The sequence below is a fragment of the Drosophila pseudoobscura genome, chromosome 3, assembly GCF_009870125.1.
Source record: "Drosophila pseudoobscura strain MV-25-SWS-2005 chromosome 3, UCI_Dpse_MV25, whole genome shotgun sequence".
Taxonomy (NCBI): Eukaryota; Metazoa; Arthropoda; class Insecta; order Diptera; family Drosophilidae; genus Drosophila; species Drosophila pseudoobscura.
The window spans coordinates 10,331,488-10,352,984 of record NC_046680.1 but is presented as its reverse complement, the minus strand read 5'-3'; the positions used below and the strand labels follow the sequence as shown (position 1 = coordinate 10,352,984).

At 49.7% G+C, this 21,497-nt stretch overlaps 2 protein-coding genes across 2 annotated transcripts; both read right to left on the bottom strand.

The window, feature by feature from the left end:
- Positions 1 to 173: 173 nt before the first annotated feature.
- otk (protein tyrosine kinase 7) lies at positions 174 to 16,076 on the bottom strand. Its single transcript, XM_001360715.4, has 7 exons — positions 14,938 to 16,076; positions 10,928 to 11,062; positions 10,694 to 10,855; positions 3,358 to 4,244; positions 1,468 to 2,897; positions 1,060 to 1,396; positions 174 to 989 (listed from the first exon to the last, which is right to left on the bottom strand). The coding sequence occupies exons 1-7, from the start codon at positions 14,990 to 14,992 to the stop codon at positions 894 to 896; spliced, it is 3,102 nt and encodes a 1,033-aa protein (XP_001360752.3). The 5' UTR covers positions 14,993 to 16,076; the 3' UTR covers positions 174 to 893.
- A 3,186-nt stretch (positions 16,077 to 19,262) lies between these two features.
- On the bottom strand, positions 19,263 to 21,469 carry otk2 (off-track2). Its single transcript, XM_001360714.4, has 3 exons — positions 20,920 to 21,469; positions 20,352 to 20,845; positions 19,263 to 20,282 (listed from the first exon to the last, which is right to left on the bottom strand). The coding sequence occupies exons 1-3, from the start codon at positions 20,978 to 20,980 to the stop codon at positions 19,551 to 19,553; spliced, it is 1,287 nt and encodes a 428-aa protein (XP_001360751.2). The 5' UTR covers positions 20,981 to 21,469; the 3' UTR covers positions 19,263 to 19,550.
- Positions 21,470 to 21,497: the final 28 nt, after the last annotated feature.

Sequence of the window (21,497 nt, the reverse complement as noted above, 5' to 3'; positions counted from 1 at the left end):
GCGCTCATTTTTCAAATCAAGTGAAGTGTGAATGAGCCAAGGACCCCTACTCGCAGGCCCAAAGGACCCTCAACAAATTTGCCCAGTCCAAAATGAAATGCCTATGAAAGGACGCCCTGGACCCCAACCGAAGTAGATTTTTCTTTAAATAATTCAGAGGGGCTTTGCTTTTATTTCGGTTAAATTTATTTATTCGTGTTTATTTAAATGTTTTTTAAACATGCATCAAAGCTTAAAATACTAGCTGTAAGTGTGTGTGTGGATGTGTGTGTTCCTTATATAGCTATAAATACATACATATACTATATTTAAAAAATGGATGCGTTTTCCAATGCTAAAACTAAATTAAAATTTGGCTTAGTTTTCCTTTCCTTTCGGCATTCGAAAACCTTGGAAAATCCGCGATACTCGTATCAGATTATTTCTTCTTTGTAATAAACTCGTACTCGTATGTATATTCTCTGTAGTAAAATGCTGATGGTGATGTAATGGTTAAAAATGCTCTCCTAATCCTAGAAATGCTTCAACTGGTCTAAATGCAAATATTTTGTGGCTGTTTCTATATACATTTTACCACGCAAATGCAATACTTTCATCGTTATTAATTCATATCGTAAGTACTCGTAATCGAACAATATAATATGCATATGTGTGTGTGTGTCTGTGTGTGTGGGTGTTATGTAGGGTGTAATGGTGTAGGTATATGTATATCATATGTTTGTACAGTTAAAACGTGTCCATATATAGTACGCATGTTGAACAGGCGCTTAGAACCTAATGTTTAGCCTGGAGAAGGAAATACTTGTGGGGGAGATACTTAGGGTGGGGGAGGCGGGGAAAACCATAAATCTAGAAATTACTTTTTGGCATTTGCTCAATCAGTCTGGGCCTCCTCACTTCTCGGCTACACTTTGCATGGCCTTGCTCAGGGCGGATCCCAGTTGACTGAAGGACGGTCGCTCCTTGGGATTGGCCAGCCAGCAGGATAGCTGCAAGGGGGCACAACGGAGGAATTAATTAGCCCGTCGGGACTATGGATTCATTTGCTGCAACACTCACCAATATCTCCTTGAGGCTGTCGGGCGTGGCCTCGGCCACCGTCCACTCCAAGGTGCCGGCCTGCGACCGCTGGATGACCTGCTCGCTGGTGAGCTCCTCGTGGGGCAGCTTGGTGGCCTGATTGAAGAGCTCCCACACCAGCACGCCGTAGGCAAAGATGTCGCTCTTGGTGGTGTACTCGTCTTCCTGGATGCATTCGGGCGCCAGCCAGCGCACCGGAAGCAGCGTGTTCCGGTGCTTGTGGTACTCTCGACTGTACTTGTCCTTGCACAAGGCCGGATAGGAGACCTTCACTACGAACTCGCTGGAGATGACACAGTTGCGAGTGGCCAGATCCCTGTGGAGAAGGTGAAGGACAACAGCACAGCTTAGAGAGGATGGAAGGAGAGACCCTCTGTCTCCACTTACCTGTGCGTGCAGCGTGAGCGGTAGATGGCATCCATGCCGCGGGCAATCTGATAGGCCACGGCCAGCACCTGGCTGGTGGTAAGGGCCGGCGGCGAGGAGGTGGCCGTGGCTGTGTTCACCTTGCCGGCGGTGGCCAGCAGGAACTGCTTGAGGTCGCCCCAGTCGGTGTACTCCAGGACCATGTAGTGCGGATCCTTCTCCCGGCAGAGGCCAAACAGGCGGACGACTCCCTTGTGGGAGATGCCGCGCAGCAGATCCAGCTGGCGACGGAACTCCTGGCACGCCTGCTCGTCCTTCACTTTGTTCAGGGCCTTGACCAGGACCAGTTGCTCGAGAGCCGACTGCTCTGGCTCCTCCTCCTTGATCTCCTCGATGTCGTCCATGGAGGTCTTGGAGCGCCGCTTCTCGTTGAGAGTGCTGAGGGTGGTGCTGCCGCTGCCGCTGCCCCCACTCCCGTTCTCGCTGTTGCTGTGCTGCTTATCGGTGTCCGCATCCTTGTCCGACTGAGCACTGGTCGCCACCAGGGAGGCCTTCAGCTTGCCCACGAACACGTCTCCGAACTCCCCGCGTCCGATCTGCAGGAGCTCGCTGAGTCCCGACCGGGGCAGGACGAGCTGCTCGTAGACCGACTTCTTGGAGCTCCTCGACTGCTGGCTGCAGGCCGTGTCGTCAGACTTTTGGGCGTCTCCGTTGGATTTGGACTTGGGCTTGCCCAATGCGCCATTGCGCTGCTTGGACAGGCACGGCTCCTGTTCCGAGCCCTTGCCGTTTGTGACGGAGGCATCCGGCTGGTCGCCGCCAGCCTCCTTGATGCTCAGCTCGTTGAGGCGGGCCTTCCGCGCCTGGCGACGATACCGGCACCACAGCATGAGACCCACCACCAGGACAATGTAGGCCAGCGCCACAGTCATCGTGATGAGGACAGCCCGCGTGACCAGGAAGCCATCGCCGCCCGTTTCCTCGGGGGCGAAGCCATCGCCGGTGCTCCGCACCACCAGCTGGACATCCTCCCGCTTCAGGCCCGCACTGTTGCCGATGGTGCAGCCATAGCTGCCCTCGTCCTCCACCTGAACATTGCGTATCTCCAGGGTGCCATTCTCCAGGAAGCTGAACCTCTCCCGGTCCGTGTTGTTCTCGCTGAGGTACTTCAGGTCCTTGTCCCACTGAATCGTGGGCTTGGGATCCCCAATCGCCTGGCAGTGCATCACCACAGTGCCCTGCTCGGTGGTCTCAATGGGTCCCACGGGGGGCACACTGAACTTGGGTGTGACCACCACATTGATGGACACAGTGGCGCTGATCTGGCCCTGGCTGCTGCTGGCCTGGCACGTGTAGTTGCCCCGATGCTCGGCCCTCACGTTCCGGAAGATGAGCGTCCCATTGATGTCCACCTCCACCTGGTCGGGCAGCGAGCTGTTCAGCGAGCCTTCCTGCAATTCGAAACGAGTTGCGACGATTAGCAAACAGTTTCCAGAACCCTGCTCGATGCGTTTTCATCAAAAATTCAACAAAAAACACACGATGGAACTCAACGCAAAGCAACGTTTGTTTAGACCAAATGAAAAAATCTCCTTTTGAAAGGGGTCTCTTTCTCTCGGTCTCCCAAATAGACAAACAGTTGCCGAAATTGGTTGGCCATTGGCGACAGCTGAAAGCTGAAAGCCGACGGCAGGAGGAGGAGATAGGTGTTTAGGCCAGATGGAACCGTGCGACTGGACAGAGTTTTGCATATCAAATGGTTTATTCGGAGGGGAAATGTTTGCTCAGCGACGCGTTGCGCGAGTTTTTCCAATTTGTCAGATATGTACATGCCATGGTCGGGGGGATAGACGTAGTGAGGATACTCTCGTCCTGTTTGAGTGCTCTCGAAATGAAAAGCACTTTACTCACCCTCAGCCATTGCACCTGCGGCGACGGTGTGCCCTGGGCCTTGCAGTGCACCTTGGCCACGGCTGCGTCTAGCTCCAGATTCTTCGATGTGGGCTGCGGCACGAACTTCAGCTGCTCGATGACCTCCAGGAGGCCGGGGGAGGAGTTGAGGGGCGCATGGCCCTCGAGCTGCAGCTGGCACTGGTACTGGCCGGCGTCGCTGGCAATGATGCTGGCGAAGCTGAGGGTGCCGTTCTGCTTGTGCAGCACCAGGCGGGCGTCTTCGCGCAGCAGCGCATCCTTGCCAGAGTCGTGAGCGTGTCCTGGTATGGGGAGGGCGCCCCCCAGCTCCACGTGCCGCAGCAGCTTGCCATCCTTTCGCCAGCGGAGTTGAATGCGCTGGTTCTGCAGCTCGGCGGGCAGCTCGTAGAGGCAGCTGAGAGCGGCTGAGTTGCCCTCCTTGATGAGCAGCTGGCCAGCGGGTCCCTGGACAATGCGCAGATCCTCGGGGGCCGGGGAGAGGGCCTGATCCAGGCCACCGGATCCGCCCCGCTTGCCGCGGCACAGGAAGGTCTGCTTGCCCCACGACTCGGGCAGCTTCTGGTTCTTCTTCAGCAGCCGGGGCAGGCACTTGATGTTCGCCTGGTAGACGTAGCCCTGCTTGCTCATCACCCGCCCCGCCGCGTTCGAGGCAGTGCAGCGGTAGAGGCCATCGTCGGAGGGACTCGGCTGACGCACCAGCAGGCGATGCTCCTCCAAATGGACGTTGCCCCAGCTGGCCAGCCTGGCGCTGTCCCGGTACCACTCGATCTGCAGCGGCTCGTCCCCGGAGGCGCCCTCCACGTGGCACTTGAGCAGCAGCTCGTTCCGATTGCTGCCCAGCAGCTGCACGCTGGCCGACTCCAGATCTGCAAGAAACAGAAACAGAAACAAAAGCACAAACAGACGATCAATAATTGAATTTATGGTACGAGTATGCGATTCGGGTTTCCTTTGGGCCTTGAATAGGCTGGCATTCCATAAATATGCATAGTACGTGTATAGCCGGAAGATACATTTCGCCTTAATGCGTTTTCTGGGCTGCGCAAATTTCAGTTTCTCTTCGTTTTTTCCCTTTTGAATTTCTCGCTGCATTAAGTGCATTTTATCGTCAGTTCTGGGCGGAACACGACGCTCCGCTCAGCCCCAGCAATCTTTGTGTTCGTTGCTGCCGCTTAAAGGGGCAGAGGAAGCATAAATTGAACTGTCAGTCAGTCAGAGGCAGGGGCAGGGGCAGGGGCAGGGGCTGGGCGGGGGACCTGGCTAGGGTCGCGTCTACTCTTGCACCTTTATGCATGTAAATGCTCATACGTGGCAGCATATTCCCCTCCTCCACTGCTTCAGCCATCCACTCAGACAGAGGAGTCAGAGCAGACGGGGCAGACTGAGGAGCGGAGTGGAGCGAAACGGTACTTGCAACAATTGCTGCATGAGAAAAGAGTTTTGTGGCAAGAGCACAAAAAGCAGAAAAGAAAAGCACAGGCTGAATGCAAAACAAAAAAAAAAGAAGAATATGCTAGGGTTTAATTTATGTTTTAGTGGCAGCTGAAGGCGCAAGGGGCGTGGTCGCTCATGTTGCAGACATGCCAGCGCAGCACCGTAGCCTTTGTGCCCCGTGGCACTGTCCCATCCCGTGTCCCCTGCCGTATCTCTGCCTCGCCATCGCATATCTCCGGACCTGGACAGCCTGCGATGGCGCTGAGGCTCCATTGTGGCAATGTGAGAGCGAGATACTTTTGTATCTCAGCGTGATAATTGTCAATCGCCGCAAGATTGTTCGCCTTAAAGTTCTCATTTGAGCTCTTGGATAATTTATTCAAATGATATTTTGTTGGTTCTTCCTCGGTCGCTGCCATAATTTTCCTTTATCTACGGATGGGCAGGAGGCAGGAGGCTGAAGGAGGAAGGAGGAAGCCATGCCTCCGCTGTGTGTGATGTATGTTTTATGGATATTTCTCTTTTGGCCTATCTGAATGTTTGCCAGGTCTGTCGACTGCTGACTGCTGACTGCGGACACTGCGGTTAGAAAACACCAATTTACATATGCACATAAATCTTGTTTGGGCTCCGACTCTCTGCCTCTGTTTGCCCTGCGACGGTGGGAGTCGGTGGTCGGGGGCACACAGCAAGAAAAGAATCCCTCTAAATATTTGTAGATACTTATTTGGAGGGAAATAAAAAACAACAATCTCGGCAATGGCAACACCAAAACCAACACCCCAGCCAAATACAGAGCGACAGCAACAACTCAATAAACAGAGCCTGGGCCCATCTTCCTCTCCATCTCCGTCTCCGTCGCCGTCGTGGAAGTGTCAAAAGTTTGAGATGTATGCACGTATGTGTATCTGTGTTTGTATTTGCTCTGTTTTCTATGTGTGGATGAGGTGGGGCACCACCGGCACGTCCCATCAACGACATACTGACGGAAACATTCCATTCAGTCGGCCTGTGGCATAAACTTTTGGTATATGTTACGACTAGAATGACAGTAGAGTGAACTAATTGGCACTTAGACAGCCCAACCAGAGCCCAAACCCGAAGCCGAACCCGAACCAGCGAAAGTATCTAATGGATGACTGAATGAGTGGATGGCATGGATGAGTGGCAAAGTGGCAGGTGAAGTGTCTCACGGATAAACACAAAAGTATCTAATGGCTACGTAAGCTGGAAATCTGTGACAGATACTCGTACGAACTTTGCTGAATTATTGATACAAAACTATCGCTCGAATACGAGTCAGGAAATGTCAAGAAATTTCTTATTGGGAGAGAAGCATAGCATCCATTACTGATGGATGAATCGGCTTAAATAGTTATGAGTAGGTTTTTATCTATAAGATATTGTATCTGATGAATGTTTAAAAAAGTAACAAAGGGGCTTTGAAGTTGTTTTTCAGTTAAAACCATTCTGAATCTGAATATCCTTGGGTTGCATTCCTATCTGTATCTTAACTACCGTCTGGGCTGGGATGGAATGGTATGGCATGGCATGGCATGGGTCGTAGACCCTGGCTAACTGTAACTCAAATTAGATGGCCCGTTGCACGCCGCTCGCTAATTAACGAGCGTCGTCTCATTAGACTGATGTGCTGTGCAGCGTCGGTGACTCCAGCGAGCATGAGCACTGAGTTGGGGGCAACTCCCAGATCTTTTGACACCTACACTCATCACAGAATCGAGGGCAGGCGGGGGGAGAATCTGTCTGTCTGTCTGTCTGTCGTGGAAGCGGCCATCATTCACACGTTGGTCGTGCAACTCGAGGTAAACATAGAAAAACAACACTGAGAACAGAACGAAGAAAAAACGAAGCAAAGCAACGCCTTCGGGTGGTGGCTCCAAAACAAAATAAATTTGTTAAACTTTTTTCCGCTGGCTGAGGCATAAACCACAAAAGGCTGTAAACAAATGCCAGGCCATGGCTCTGGAATGTCCGGAGATGTGGCAGAGGGACAGAGACGAGAGCGGAGACCCGAGACCCATAATAAAAAAAGAGACGCGAAATAAACGCTCGCCCGAGTAAACAGAGTGGAAGTAAATGTCGAAAGGCATGGGGCATGGCGTGTGGGGCAGGGACTGGGGCAGGGGCAGGGGAACTAAAGATATAGAAATTGACAGTCGTCGGAGTTGGTTTTTGGGGACCAGATCGACTGTTATCGATGCCGCCTCCCACCGAAGACGGTATAAGTGTGCCGACTGGGTCTTATTCCATCAAAATGTAAGCGGCGATAAGATAGGAGCTGAGAACTCTGTTCCTCCACAGAAAAGGTTTCGGTTCGCCCTGCATTCGCTGCACTTCTTTTTATCGTTGACTTTTTTTATGAAAATATAATTAATTGATAATCAAAAATAGATTATTTCCCTGGGGGCAAGGGCTGGGGCTGGGGGCTGGCTAAAGCTGTTGCTCCAGCTCGAGTGGAAATGTTTTCAGCGCTGTCATAAACCAAGAGCCCATAGAAGTGGACGAGGGACTGTGAAGTGGCCGGCAGTAATTGTGGATCGCTAATGGACTTATGCACCACCACAACCACCAGCAGGCAGCACTCCACTCGAATGCACTTCAATTGGTTTCGAACAAAGCGGCTTACAAGTTATTGACCCATTTCACAAATTGGCGCAGCAGTTCAATCTGAAAATTCATCCGGATAAAACTCGTTCAAGAAATCAACTACGAGTATTTGCCATCCATTTGTGGAACTATTAGCCAGAGATACACTCGATTATTGACGACAGCTACTGATTCATCAACTGATTCGATTTCAATATCAATGAAGTTTCATGTTTACCCGATTCCTTGTCATGGACTGTGGTCATGGACTTTTCCTTCGACCATTTTCTGGGGAAATTTATGGCACCATCTATACCGTCTCTGAGTACGACTACGAGAGCTTTGGGGGGCTTTCCTCTGGGCGTTATCATCAGATCTTTAATTAAAGTTGGCCAGTCGCTTACAGCGACTACAGCTTACCGCCCTGCCCCCCACTCGCCCCTGCGTGGCCACCCCTAACAGTTTTCAAATTAAAACGTTAAACATTCGATTATCGCACGTTGCCTGCGTGGGGGCTACATATATCCCCCTGCAGAGGCATGGCCCAAGGGGGTTCAATGACGAATATATATCTAGCTAGGAAATCCTAGATAAAGTCGAGTTCAAGATACATCTATGTCCTACCGATCCACCAAAATTCTGTGGATTGGCACCGCCTGTTATTGGCATTCCAAGATTGTGGTATGCATTGAGGTCCCCTAACCCTACTTCCCTCTTTAATATCTAGACTACGCTCCTGTTCCCAGCTTACCCTCTCATGCCTTTCCTCTCCATCCTTCCCCGTGAAATGGCCAAAAGTTGCTAATGATCAACTCGTGTAACAACAGAGCAAAGCCAAAAGTAAAATAAATGTTCCAAAAGAACAAAAAAAAAAAAAAAACGGAAAAACCAGAAAATTAGACAGAGATAGACAGGGAGAGAACAGGAGAGCGCGCCAAAAAGTTGACTACAGTTTCTGCTTCTATTCCAGCCCTACATCCAGTGTCTGCCAGGCCGTCATCGTCGTCGTCCTCGTCCATGTCCTCATCGTCCCCTTTAATGTTCTCTCCGAGCTTGGGCTCGTAAAATTTTATGCGTTTTTCCGGCATTCACAAAATGAAAATTATCCGGTTCTAGCCCGGCTCGTCCCTCCCCTCCCCACCCCACCCCCAGTCGCCGCCCAAACTGCATTCAACTTGAACTTGGGTCTGGCGCACAGATACTCGTGCTGTGTGCTCTGTGGAGAATATCAGCCATATCCAGACAAAACCCAGCGACTCTGCCTCTACGTGATGGGGGTGTTGTTCTGCTGATTCGAGGGTTGCTTTTGTCCTGTTCCACCCACCGAACCCGCCCAGCCACAGCCACTCGCCGTGGCCCCCCTCCTGATGGTGTGTCTTTGCATTTTGTTTGGTTTTTATGACTTTGCTGTTGGCTGTTGGCTGTTGGCGGTTGGTTGCCATTGTTGCTGCTGCTGTTACTCCGTGCTGCTGCTGCTGCTGCTGCCATTTCTCATTTTATGTTTATGTTTCGTGTTAATGTTGCATTTCATTTCCATGTACATTACAGCCTTTCTCCGCTCAGCTGTTCAATGGCCAGCCAGCCCGTGCTGACTACACTTTATCCTGGCTGTATCCTGGCTGCAGAGTCCAACAACCCCTTTTGGCTGTGCAAATGTTTGGAATGTCTCCCCAACCCCCCCACCCGCCCCGGCAGATGTCTGGCTGGGGTCTGGCCGAGCTCTGGCTCTGGCTCTTGGCCTGGCTACTGTTTCTGACTTGTTTTTCGGGTTGCTTTGCTGTCTGTTTAATTCCTTTCAGTCATCAGTTAGTGCCGTGGCTCTGTCAGGCATTGGTCTTGGACTTTTTACGATCCCTTTATTTCTATTAAGTCCAAAGCTATATCTAAATAATAACCTTCTAGAGCATCAGTTATTCGTTCGGAATTATCATCTCCGTTTCTCTGTTTGTTCTCGAATCTGTTAAATGTTGCCAGCGAAAATGTCACTTTTCTTGCGCTTAATTGAACATTTATTTCCAGCGGATAGATGGCACCAACGGATGGCTAAGACAGCCAGACAAAAGCAGCCGGGGGCAGCCCCTGACAGGAAAAGGAGGAACATAGCGAGGACCAGGACCAGGAGCAAAGCCAGAGGCAGAGGCACCAACATCATTCAATGCATATTTTAATAGTTTGTGTCTGCTCCTTGAAAATGATGAGATTGATAGAGGAAGAGGAAGGGGATAATCACATAACCCACTTAGTTTCAGCTGGCGCCAGCCACCAGCCACCATCCACCGGCAAGACATCCTCTCCAGCCCTCGCCCAGACCCCACTGCAGCGAACAGCCAACAGCAGATGGAGCCAGAGGCTGCAGCAGACAGCAGCAGCAATTAAAATCAACTCCCAAAACTACAAATTAATTAGTTAATTAATTAGCTAAAAACACTTGAGATGAGGGCTATAAATAGATAGATGCGATGGCATGAGTAGATGGATGAATGGATGGAGATGCAGATCCACTTCTGCATCTGCTGGGTGGTTGGTGGCTTTGATCACCGCTCGAATGCCGTGCCAGTGCTGACAGGAGAACTCTCCCAGATACGATCTACCATTCACCATCCACCAGCCACCATCTATACGATCTCACAGATCTCCTCAGTGCCAGAACACATGCAGTCCAGATTGTGCATAAAAACTTTCGTTTTGTTTACACGGACTGTGCAGCGAGGCTATAGATACTCCTCGCACAGGGTCGGAGCGCGGAGTTGTTTGTTAAATTTATGCATTTTTCTGCTTAAAGGCAAATGCAACTAAATGAACATCAATCACATGAGGCCGCCACGCCACCAGAGCTGCGGCTGCCTGCTGCCTGCTGCCTGCCGCCTGCTCCTCCGCCAGTTCTTCTTCTCTGGGAGCGGTGCCAGTAGCATGCTCCACTGCCTCGCACTGCATTCTGCTCACTGCAGTGCACTTCCTGTGGCCGCGAGGGCCCCCTGACGCCTGACGCCTGACGCATGTACATCAAAACTTTCGCTGTTCGCTGTTCGCTGTTCGGTTTTTATCTTTCATCAGCTGCCCGAGAACGGGTTGCTTCGGTTGCGTTTTTATGCCTCTTTACCTTTGTCTGTCTTGTGGTTAGCTCAGATCTAAAGAGTGGATGGAATGGGATGGGTTCAGTCAGTTGAGTGGTGGACGGAATGCCATTAAAGACCCAGCATTAATCAAATTAATTTGATAGTTTCTTTGATGGGATGTTCTTGTTCTTGCAATCAGGACAATGAGGACTACTCACATATCACGCTCAATTGGGCCGGTGGCGAGGCCTCTCTGGCGCCGCTGGCCAAACTGGTGGCAATGCACACATAATCGCCGACATCCTCCTCCCGCTGCACGGCCTCGATATGCAAATGGGAACCGATTCGATAGACCCGCTTGTCATACGCAATCTCGCGACCTGAAACGGCCATAGGAATCAAATTAGTACAGCCGAATGGATGGGTTTGGACTGTTTGTGGTATGGCCTCACCATTGTGCAGCCATTCGTAGTGCAAATAGCTGGCGGGATCCGTGGCCTCGCAGCCAAAGTCAGCGGCCTCGTTCTCCACAATCGACTGGCTCTGGGGCACGCGCAGGAAGCCCGTTGTGCTGGCCCAGCCGGGAGCTGCAATTTGAATACAAAGTGGATTAAAATTAGTTAAAAGTCAAACCCCTTTACATAATATTTATGATTAAAGAGTGTTGCCAAAAAAATGCACTAAGCATAATTGCATTTAATTGGTTTAACAAATTAAATGCGCTTAAGCTGCACAAATTACGGTGTTTAGGTTAAATGTAATTATGTTGAGCAAAAAAAAAGCACACTGAAAGGGGGAAAAGAAATTTCACATGAAACCTCCGAAGGATACAATACTCTACCCATTTATTTATCATCTATCAGAAGAAGGTAGGATAAATATTTAAATAGCTTTGGATAGTCCCCAAAAAATATACCAAGGGGTACCTAAAAGTCTTCCAACAACTGACAAGAAGCCAGAATGATTCCCAAAGATTCCTGTCTCCATTCCTAGCTTCATCCTATACTCTTTAGAGCAAGAGCTAGATTGTATCTGATGCTAGCCAGGATACCCCTTTGGAAACAGGGTATTTCATATCCCATACCCTATAGCAAAGGTCCCTGCATCGTTGCGTGCCCTCTACTAAAATTACAATGTATAAATGGGGGAAAATAAAATAAGCAAAAACGTTTTCAGAGCCAACATAATTAAAAGCCGGTCGAGAGGCTTTTTTAACCAAAAAAAAATGCACAAAGGGAAAATATGTTTTTATTCATTTTATTATGTGTATTTTTTTATATTTTAATTTGTATTTGTTTTTGTATAGAATATTCTTTCTCTCTGGGTGAATGCAATTTACTCGTTATTTGTTCGTATATTGAATCAACATCCGCGAGTGCAGTTTATGGGAATTATCCTGCGGTGCTACGGGGCCAGAAAACACGTTTAAATGTTAATGGGATTACTTAATGAGCCAGAAATGAAATGCAGCAAAGTATTGAATATATTCATACGAGTATGTGCATAAAAGTTGGGCTTATGCGGCCACAACTTTTGGGGAGGCGCCACCACAGCACCTGAAGCCGGAGCGGAGTTGCAGTTTATGTTGAACCGCATCGCATCCATCGAGTAAAAGCCATGCAATTCGAAAGTAATTATTCTTGATTACACCACGAGGAGAACTACAAAACGGCAACCATTATATTTGGCCACTAATTGGAGCAATTTGAGGCAACACCTCAGATTGTGGGGGCCACGAACCAGACCCAGACCGAGAGCGAGACCGAGAACCACGACCACGACTACGACAAGGAATCAATAAGCAGACACAGAACCACACCAGCAACAACATCATTAAAGGCAACGCAACGCAAGGCAAGGCAAGGCAGTCGAGTCGAGTCGAGTTTCTGTTGCTGTTGCTGTTTGGGGCACAGTCGCAGCGCAGTGGTATTCAGATGCCAGTCACATAGCCGGTCGACGTGCTATGATACAAGCGAGCGAGAGACCCACCGTAAAGGAAGTTGGACAGGCAGGAGCTTGGATGGGAGTCTGGCCCTGCCCCTGGTCTTCTGGTCCCTCTGTGCGTGCGAGTCGCATCGATTTAATTTGCTGTACAGAAAACAAGTTGGCAAGCTCCCCCCCCTCGTGCCCCCCCAGTCGCAGGCTGCCCCATCTCGGGGCAGTTACTGGGCGTCGATTAAAGAAATATGCGCCCCGTTTGGCTCCGGCGTTGATTGCGCTGACGTGGGCCCGATGCGTGAGGGGAAGAGGGAGCTGGTAGCAGCCAGAAAAAAGTGTTGATGCTGCAAACAGAGACCAAGAGGCTACACTGAGAGGAAAAGTGAGGCTAGAAGTAAGGCAGAAATCTTAAAAATATAGTGGTTTTTGGAAGATAATGGCAACCAATCCCATGTTTTATGGCTTTTACCTGCCCGGGACTCAATCCTTTTTTCTCCCAGTGCACAGGGACAGGCAAGGCCAGAGCAGCGGGCAGTCCATCTGCCCAGCGACTGCCCATCTTGATCTGTCTATATAGTGCTGCCTTTCTCCGTCTCCATCGCCGTCTCCTTCCGTCCCTTCCGTCCGTCCCCCTCTGTGTGTGTGTGATAATTAGTTCGTTTGTTTGGCTCAAATAACCGAAATCAGCAAGTCAGCAGCATTCCCAGACCCACTGCTGAGGCCTGCTGCTCGTCAGTATCAACATCTTCTGCCTCAGATTCGGATTCGTATTCAGATTTCGATTCCGAATCAGTTCGAGATACACGCACACATTCAACTGCCACAAATTGTGCGGCAACATTTGTCGATTAAGCACAATGAATGCGAAATATTGTTGTAATAATCTGGAGTCCCACTGTGGCATCCACTTGAACTTGCCCCAGCATCGGGTATCAGGCACTCCGCACTCCGCACTCCCCATGGGCGGCGTTTTGATTTGATTTCATTGGGGCGGGGATCGATTAAGGCTAGAGATAGATGGAGAAAAGAAACTGAACTGTCACTCTGTTGTCTGGAATCTGTGGCATTTTGTCTGGAAAAACCTTTATCCAGGGGAGAAACTGCAAGTCAACATGGGAATGAAAACGGGCAGGAGGAAATGACTGCGACTGACAATTACCCGTCAAAAGTTTGTGATCTGGGGCTCTGGCTTTGAGGGTGAAAGGATGTTCGTTTTGATGGGGCCTTGTCGCTGGTAAAAAGTCAGGTCTCGGAGGTTCCACAAATGCTAATCATTCTCGGGCTTGCCGGCGGATTCCTCCCCGAGCTCCGTCAACATTCGTCTGAATCTGAATGAAAGCCTAATTTCTTGCAATTCTGAGAGCGCTCTCGAGTGAACTTTCAACTTGAAGGCTTTAAGATTGCTCAAGATGAAGCAGACAGGCCGCAGTGGGAGTGGAGTGGCATAGAGAGGCAGGAAAGCTGAGTTGTAGTTGCCACACAGCTGCTCTGTCCTGCCCTGCCGCGGTGCGGCTCGGCTGGGCATGTTGCATGCAGCATTTTGCATGCTTGAATAACAAATTATGACTGCCACACAAAAGGAACTCACACACACACTGGCGCACGGAACAGACGGAGAGACAGGACAGCCATGGCATATTATTTGCCATACAAATAATGGACCTCTGTGGCGTGGCGTTCGTTGCACAGATTTTGAAATATGGCAAGGCCTCTCTCTCTCTCTCTCTCTCTCTCTATGTGCCTCACTCTCGCCCTTTCGCCCTCTCCTTTCCTGTCTGTCGTCTGGACGGGGGGACGCCCTTTGTTTGCGGCTGTTTGCCTTTGTGCTACTTAACCGTCAGCCGTCAGCAGTTGCTGGCTCTATCCTGCCACACACACACACACACACACAAACGCAGCAGTCGCCTCCAAGGACCTCAGCTGGCCTAAGTGTTTGTGTGTGTGCTGTGGGCCTCTTGAGATCGCGTATGATCCTTGCCCTAAACTATATTTGATTAGCTGAAATTTCGGCATTGCCTGTCCCCTTTCAAGTGGCCATGCACAGATCCTTGTCCGCCTGCCTGTGCCTGCCTGTCATGACATGTCCTTTGCCGGCTGCCGTCCTGTTTGCCTAAGGACCTCATTTTGGGTCTCATAATCATTCCATCGGCTACCTCTCCCGCTGCCTTGAACATGAAAGACTCCTGCTTCTGTCCGGCTTCTAATTGAGTCATTTTGCACGCTGCTGCCGCTATTCAGAGCTCAATTGTATGCAGATACAAAGGCCCGACAGGGACCATGGTTACCCAGGCACCCAGGCGGCCACCCACCCAGACGATGGCAGATGAGGATGTATCCAGCTACGTAGCAAGATGTGAATGGATATGAATCCTTTGAAGTTCTTTGAAGTCGGTTAATGCAATTTCTCAAGCTCCGAACATCAAAACAACATTGATAAGAATTTCAATTTCAATTAAATATTGATTAGATTTCTCACGGATCACCCATGATTCCATCCCATCCCATTCAATGATTGATTCCTTACCCATCAAGGTGCTCGCCAGGATGCACATCGAGATCATCATCACATCCATATCCATAGTTTGTACTCCTTTTCGCTCTCTCTCTCTTTCTCTGTCTCTCTTTCGGTCTTTCTCTGGCCAATTAGCGGGGATAAAGCCTCGCAATCACACACACACACTCGAATCACGCGGGAGGACACTCACGAATCGGATTGAAGGGTATTATGTGCTGACAATCCGTTGATATAGTCAGGCGACTATCCATCGGCTCAGAGCCTGGTCGGGGAGAGCTGCTGCCAAGTAAGTGCCAGGCACTCGAATATCCACTCAAAGCATCTGTAAATATTCAATATTTGGCTGCCAGACGACTGCAGACGTCGAGTCCAATTGCTGAATGGCCTTTTCGACGGGCTCCTTGGTCCCTGGGTCCCGGAATCGGAGGAGCTGTGTGTGTGTCGGGTCGGTTTTTCGATATTTACTGTGGACACTCAAATTAAATTGCTATTTACATAGCTGGAACGCATGAAATGCATTTATCAACGAGCACACGGAGACAACTCGGGGGCCTCAAAGAGATACGGGGCACTTGCTGTCTGTAGTCTGTTGTCTGTCGCGTAGCCGCGTTGTTGGTTTATGTTTCGTGGTTACTGCTTTTTTATCAGTGCCTAGATTGACAAGCGACAAGGGACAAGCGACCGGGGCAGAGCGACAGTAAGAGGTGCAGTAACAGTTTACGGATACGCCGATACGCCGACAAAGGTATCTAGATACACAAAATGCACTGCAAGACGACCGAGAGTAGTAGATACGGACCGGGACCGGGCGCTGAGGTGACGGTGACGGTGGAGTTCAATTACCCAGAGTACCGATGATGATGCGAACCGATCCGAACAGAGCGCAACGAATCAACTTAATTTGTATCCCAAAGATACTACTGGAGGAATACTGTCCATCTGCTGCATCCTTGGCATTGGGCTCGAAACTCGAAATGAACCGGCTTTTGGTGGGTGATTTTGCCTGCTTCCCGCTCCCCGAAATGGGGGGAGTTTTCGAGATATTCGGACGCAAGGGAACACGGAACAACCGAACGAACTGCTTGCGTCGACTGTCGTGGAAATGGAAAAACTGGTTGCCGTGTGAGATACATTCGGGCGGCAAGGCCATTCTTTCAAATCCGCCCGCCTTCAAATGTTGCTGGTGTTTACAAATGTTGCTCGGCAACAAAAAACGCGTGTTGCCGAGAAGAAAAAAGGTGTGGACAACAGGCAAAACGGCCGAAAAAATTCAACGCATGCAAGTAAAATTCACCCCCTTTGCTTATCATACCTTGGAGACCAAGACCCGAGAGAAGAGAGAGAAATAGAGAGAATGTTCCTGTGGAATACTGGGTTCAGTCTGCATGTATGCGTGCGAGCCAGTTTTTTTGACTTGTACTCGGCAGTATTGCCGTGCAGCAGACGCTGCGCGCCAAAATAATTTGAATTTGAACGGATTTCCTGCAGGTTTATATTCGGTTATAATTACTTAAGAAGTGAGAGAGAGTAAGAGCAGAAAATCACACAAATTGATTGAGATCTGTTCGCTATGGGATTTGAATAGCGGTATTACAACTCAGCTAGCATTGATTTAAAGCTCTGTAATACAATTTTTACTCTTCATTTAAATTCTATACCCAAGACAGGTTGATTTATTGCACAAGCTAGTAGATAAATGTCGCCTTTCATGTTTCTTCAAAGTAGAAAATGCCAATCCGATGCAATGCATTCATACATTTATTCACAATTTATTTAGTCAAATGCTATCACAAGTTTGATTCAAACGCCGGGTTAATTTTCTCCAAATTAAGCCATCAGCTGCCAGTAATCAGCCAAGAGTCGCTAGGCAATCATTGCTGGCTTTTCCACCTCCCCCTGCTGTGGTTTTTCCCTCATTTTAAATCCAAACAGTAATGCGTCTTAATGACCCAAACCAGAGGCAGCAAAAAGGGGGGTGTTGCGGGCTAGATAGTGTCAGTGGAAGGAGGGTTGGGGTGTTTGGGAATATCCATTGGCGGCTTGCTGTTTTTACGAGCAGACGCACACGCTTGGGGAAACTGCAAGAGGCTTCCGCCCGAGACACCCAGGAGCTACTGTGCGTGGCCCGATTATGAGCCTGGGTGCCTGGATGCCTGGATGCCTGTCTCTCTGTCTGTGTGTTTTCCATTTTATAGTTTTCCGCTTGTTTTTTTACGAGGTCTTTCAACCCCCCTCTTCCCTCTCTCCCCCCGAAAATGGAAAACAAAACCCAAAACCCACACAAAAACAATTGCAGCAGATCCTTTTGGACGAGCAGCGGCGCTGACTGACATCCAACACAGTCGTAAAATGCCGCTGCCATTTGTATAAACTATACATCCAGTCCCGGTCCGAGGGGTGGTGGTGCCGGTGCCCTGCCCCTTGCCCCTTGCCCACCCCTGATTAACAGCCCTTTGTGATTATATCTGGGTACAATGTGCGTGTGTGTGTGTGTGTGCGGTTATCGAGTGAAAGCAGAGAGAGAGAGAGAGAGCAATGCGCTTTTCCATTTTCCATTTCCCCGGACGCACGACAGTTATTGATGTCATAAAGTTGGAGATTTATGCCATGCTCTGCTCTGCCAGAATGTTGGGCTTATGTTTTATTATTTTGCCTCCCCTATATCCCATATCGTGGGGTGGAGAGGATCCGATCAGTCGACTCAAAGCGGGCCAAATGGTGTGTTAATAATTAGATATTAAAGTAAATTTCTTAAATGGTTAACAATGGTTAGAAAGCAAGTTGCCTCTTAGATGATCCTCTCCCATTTATCATGCATGCATACATATATCCCATAGAACTGTTCCCTGAGATGTATTTTGTGTTTCCACACAAGTACTTTCTCTAAGGACTCCCCATCGTAAAGTACTAGTTCCTCAGATCTTTCCAAACTTATTCAATGCCCTCCGATCTTTTCATCTTTCTGAAGTTGTTGTTCTCCCTTTTTGGACCAACATCATTTATGGATGTTTTAGTTATTAGGTATCTTCTTCTGGTTACGCTACCTTTAATCAACGCCTCGTGCTCGTATAATTTTATGGAGCGAGCAAAACCCCCAGGTAATACGGAATCGAGTGCATATCGAATCCTCTACGCTGGCAAACATCAAACATTTGGAGGCATTTCAATAAATTTTAGTAACGCAACGCGGCCTTTGCGTAGACTAAACAAAATAAACATTTAAACAGCTTCCTCTCCCACCCGCCCACCACCGCTTTTCCATATACAACTTCTGAAGGTGTTTCGCGGGGGGTGGGGGGTGGGATGGGGCATCCACTATAAACAAATGAGGCGAAAAAGTACCAAAAACGAAAAGAAGGCACACATCGGCGGAAGGGCCCCGCAACAACAAGTTTTTAATGCATGTCGATTTCGATGTCGTCGTCGTCGTCGTCGTCGCCGCCGCAGATCAAAGGCGAATGGCATCAGGCACGGAGGATCGTGGATGGGATAGCACTGGAACGGAATGGGCTGTACAGGGTAGGGGCAGGGGCAGGGGTAGGGTAGGGGTGGTCGTTTAATTGCACTTGCCGCTTACTTTTTTTATATCTGCCCCATGCCTCATGCCTGCGCATGTGTAGTTGCCTTTGATGTGCGGTGGGCGCATAATGTTTATGCGAGCGCTATAAAAAACCATAAAATATGCATAAAACGCATAGCTTTTTCCTAGGGAAGGTATTGGGGCGGGCCGATTGGGGCCGTACAGAAATGGAAATGGAAATGGAAATGTAAATGAAGCGATTAAGTGCAGACGCTGGCAATTGGAATGGAATTGTCGCTGGCAATGCAGAGGAATTCGTATTGACAACCGATGACATTAGGGGGAATCACATCTCCAGATGGGAGGGAAACCTTCCCGTCCATATTAAAAGGGACTAATTGCAAAGGAACTGTTTCTGGAAGGGGTGCAAAAAATATGAATATTTCCAAGGAATATCTCATATTTTCTGATCTCTCCTTTAGATTATTGTACTTCTGTCGTGCACGCACCCCCTTGATTTCATATTCATTTAACGCAAGATTTCATACCCCTCCCAAGTATTGAGCTCGGGGAAACTTTACGACTTTCTATTGTAGGGGGGCTGCTTTCGCTATAAAAAGCGCATAAAAAACTGTTGAGCATTCTGTGAGGTTTACGGCCGTGCCAAGTGGGCAACGCAACGAATTTATGATGGTAAAGAGAGGAGACTTTTACGAGGCAAAACTCCACCCCAATCCCAATCGCAGTACCAGTCCGCACCCCCACTCTGAAGTCCGTTCCGAGTGGAGCCGCAGCAAAAAAGATATGGAAACGATTGCGCTATAAAATGGGGCTCTATGAGAGCTATAAAATATTTATTCTACTAAAAAATAACTGTACATGGATATATACACAGAGACATACATACATACATACACGCATAAAGATATATATATATATATATGTTAATATAAATACAAATAGATTTATAGGGGATTTTTTTCGATTTTTTCTTTTTAGATTTTTGTTTTTTTACACTCAACAACAAAATGGAGTAACATTTGAGGAGAGGATGGGTGGGGACGAGATCATTGAAAGAAGGAGCAAAAGGGAGGCAACGCACTCAGACAATGTCATCGGCCACCTGCGACTCCTGCTCCAGGATGGTGCTCTCCCGCAGCTTGCTCTTCAGGTTCTTGCTGGAGTTGTTGGCCTCCGTCAGGCAGGGCTCATGCTCGGCATGCTCGTGTCCGTCGCAGGTGGGCGCATGGGTGGCATCCTCTAGCTGCACCTTGCCCAGGTGGCGGCGGTAGCGGTACCAGACCTTCAGGCCCAGCACCAGAACGAAGTAGAGGAAGGCCAAGCAGATGATCACAATGATGATGCGGGTGACAATTGAATTGGAGGCCGATTTGACTGACTTGACCACCAGCAGGACATCCGCACGCTTCAGGCCAGCACTGCTGCCGATGGTGCAACCATAGCGTCCCTCGTCCTCGGCCTGGACATTCCGTATCTCCAGAGTGCCGTTCTCCAGCAGAGTGAAGCGATCCCCGTCCGTGTTGTTCTCGTTGAGATAGGCGAGGTCCTTGTCCCACTGAATCGTGGGCTTCGGCTCCCCAATCGCCTGGCAGTGGATGACGGCCGTTCCCGACTCGGTCACCTCAATGGGCCCCTCTGGCGGCACACTGAACTTGGGCGCCACCACCACACTGATGGACACTGTGGCACTGATCTGGCCCTGGCTGTTCGAGGCAAAGCAGGTGTACTGTCCTCGCTGGTCGTTGCTGACCTGGCTGAAGATCAGCGTGCCATTCAGATCGGTCACGTTCGCCGGCAGCGGCAGTTGGGTCTCCTGAAACGAGTATCCCATAATTAATCCATGGAATGGCCGCAGAGGTACCCGACCACGAGCCCGACTTACCCTCATCCATTTGACTTGCGGCGGCGGCGTTCCCTGAGCCTTGCAGTGCACTTTGCTCAGCGAGCCCAGCTCCAGATTCTTCGAGGTGGGCTGCGGCACGAACTTCAGCTGCTCGATTACCTCCAGGATGCCGCTGCTAGAGCTGGCAGCCATCTCTCCCTCGACCAGCAACTGGCACTGGTATTTGCCCGCATCGCTGGCCAGAACGCTGGAAAACTGCAGGGCTCCGGTCTCCCTGTTCAGCGTGAGTCTCGCATCCTCGCGCAGCATGCTCTCCAGCTGGGGCTCGCTGGTGGTGCTGCTTGCCTGGCCCAGCTCCGCCTGACGCAGGGTCTTGTTGTCCTTGCGCCAGCGCAGGATGACGCTGCTGCTCTGGCGATACCCGTCAGGTAGCTGATATTGGCAGGGCATCTGTAGCCCGCTCTGCTCTTTGACGGTCAGCGCGGCTTGGGGACCCTTTGAGATGCTCGCATCGACCAAAGACACTGGGGAGCCTGTGTGGGGCAGGGGATGGCGATGAGAATGATGCTCGGATGAGTCAGCGGTGGCATTGTGTGTGTGAACTCACCGCAACAACAGAAGATCAGGCTCAGAGCCAGGCAGCAGCCCAACAATCGCCTTCCGTTCATCTCGCGAGGGGAAGAATTCCTTTGGGGCTTAGTTTTTTTTTTTTTGCTTTTATGATTCGTCTTGGCCCTTGTCTTTTTTTTTCTCTCGCGCAAAACCGGTGTGCGTGCTCTTCTTTTATTTGTTCCTCGATTTTTAAAAGGAATTTCGAATTTTTGGTTTTAGTTAAGCTTTGTTTCGTCTTTCGTTTTCTTTCCGTGCGACTCGGATACGGATACACTTCACTTCACTTCTCACTGGACACGAGTGCTGTGCTGGCCGACTGGATGGCTGGCATTTGGTTTATGGTTATTTTTATGTTACGCACACGCGTCACGCTTAATTATCCTACCGCAGACGCAGGGAGCCCCGGGATCTCGTTCGCGTTTCGCTGCTGACCGACCGACCGACCTCTCGGTTCGACTTTAAAAATTAAAATGACGCGGCATCGGGGCTAATTTTCAGCTGGAAGCGGATGGTAGCAGGCATCGGAAGGTTTGCGCATGCGCACTCGACTGCACCCAGTATTTCCCGCTATTT

Excerpts from the sequence above, each read along its gene's own strand:
- otk (XM_001360715.4), bottom strand. The coding sequence starts at position 14,992 with ATGGATATGGATGTGATGATGATCTCGATGTGCATCCTGGCGAGCACC. Across the intron at positions 4,245-10,693 it reads GGCCCAATTGAGCGTGATAT|ATCTGGAGTCGGCCAGCGTG; the intron begins GTGAGTAGTCCT and ends TGTTTCTTGCAG. Across the intron at positions 2,898-3,357 it reads CGCAGGTGCAATGGCTGAGG|GAAGGCTCGCTGAACAGCTC; the intron begins GTGAGTAAAGTG and ends TTCGAATTGCAG.
- otk2 (XM_001360714.4), bottom strand. The coding sequence starts at position 20,980 with ATGAACGGAAGGCGATTGTTGGGCTGCTGCCTGGCTCTGAGCCTGATC. Across the intron at positions 20,846-20,919 it reads CCTGATCTTCTGTTGTTGCG|GCTCCCCAGTGTCTTTGGTC; the intron begins GTGAGTTCACAC and ends TGCCCCACACAG. Across the intron at positions 20,283-20,351 it reads CGCAAGTCAAATGGATGAGG|GAGACCCAACTGCCGCTGCC; the intron begins GTAAGTCGGGCT and ends TACTCGTTTCAG.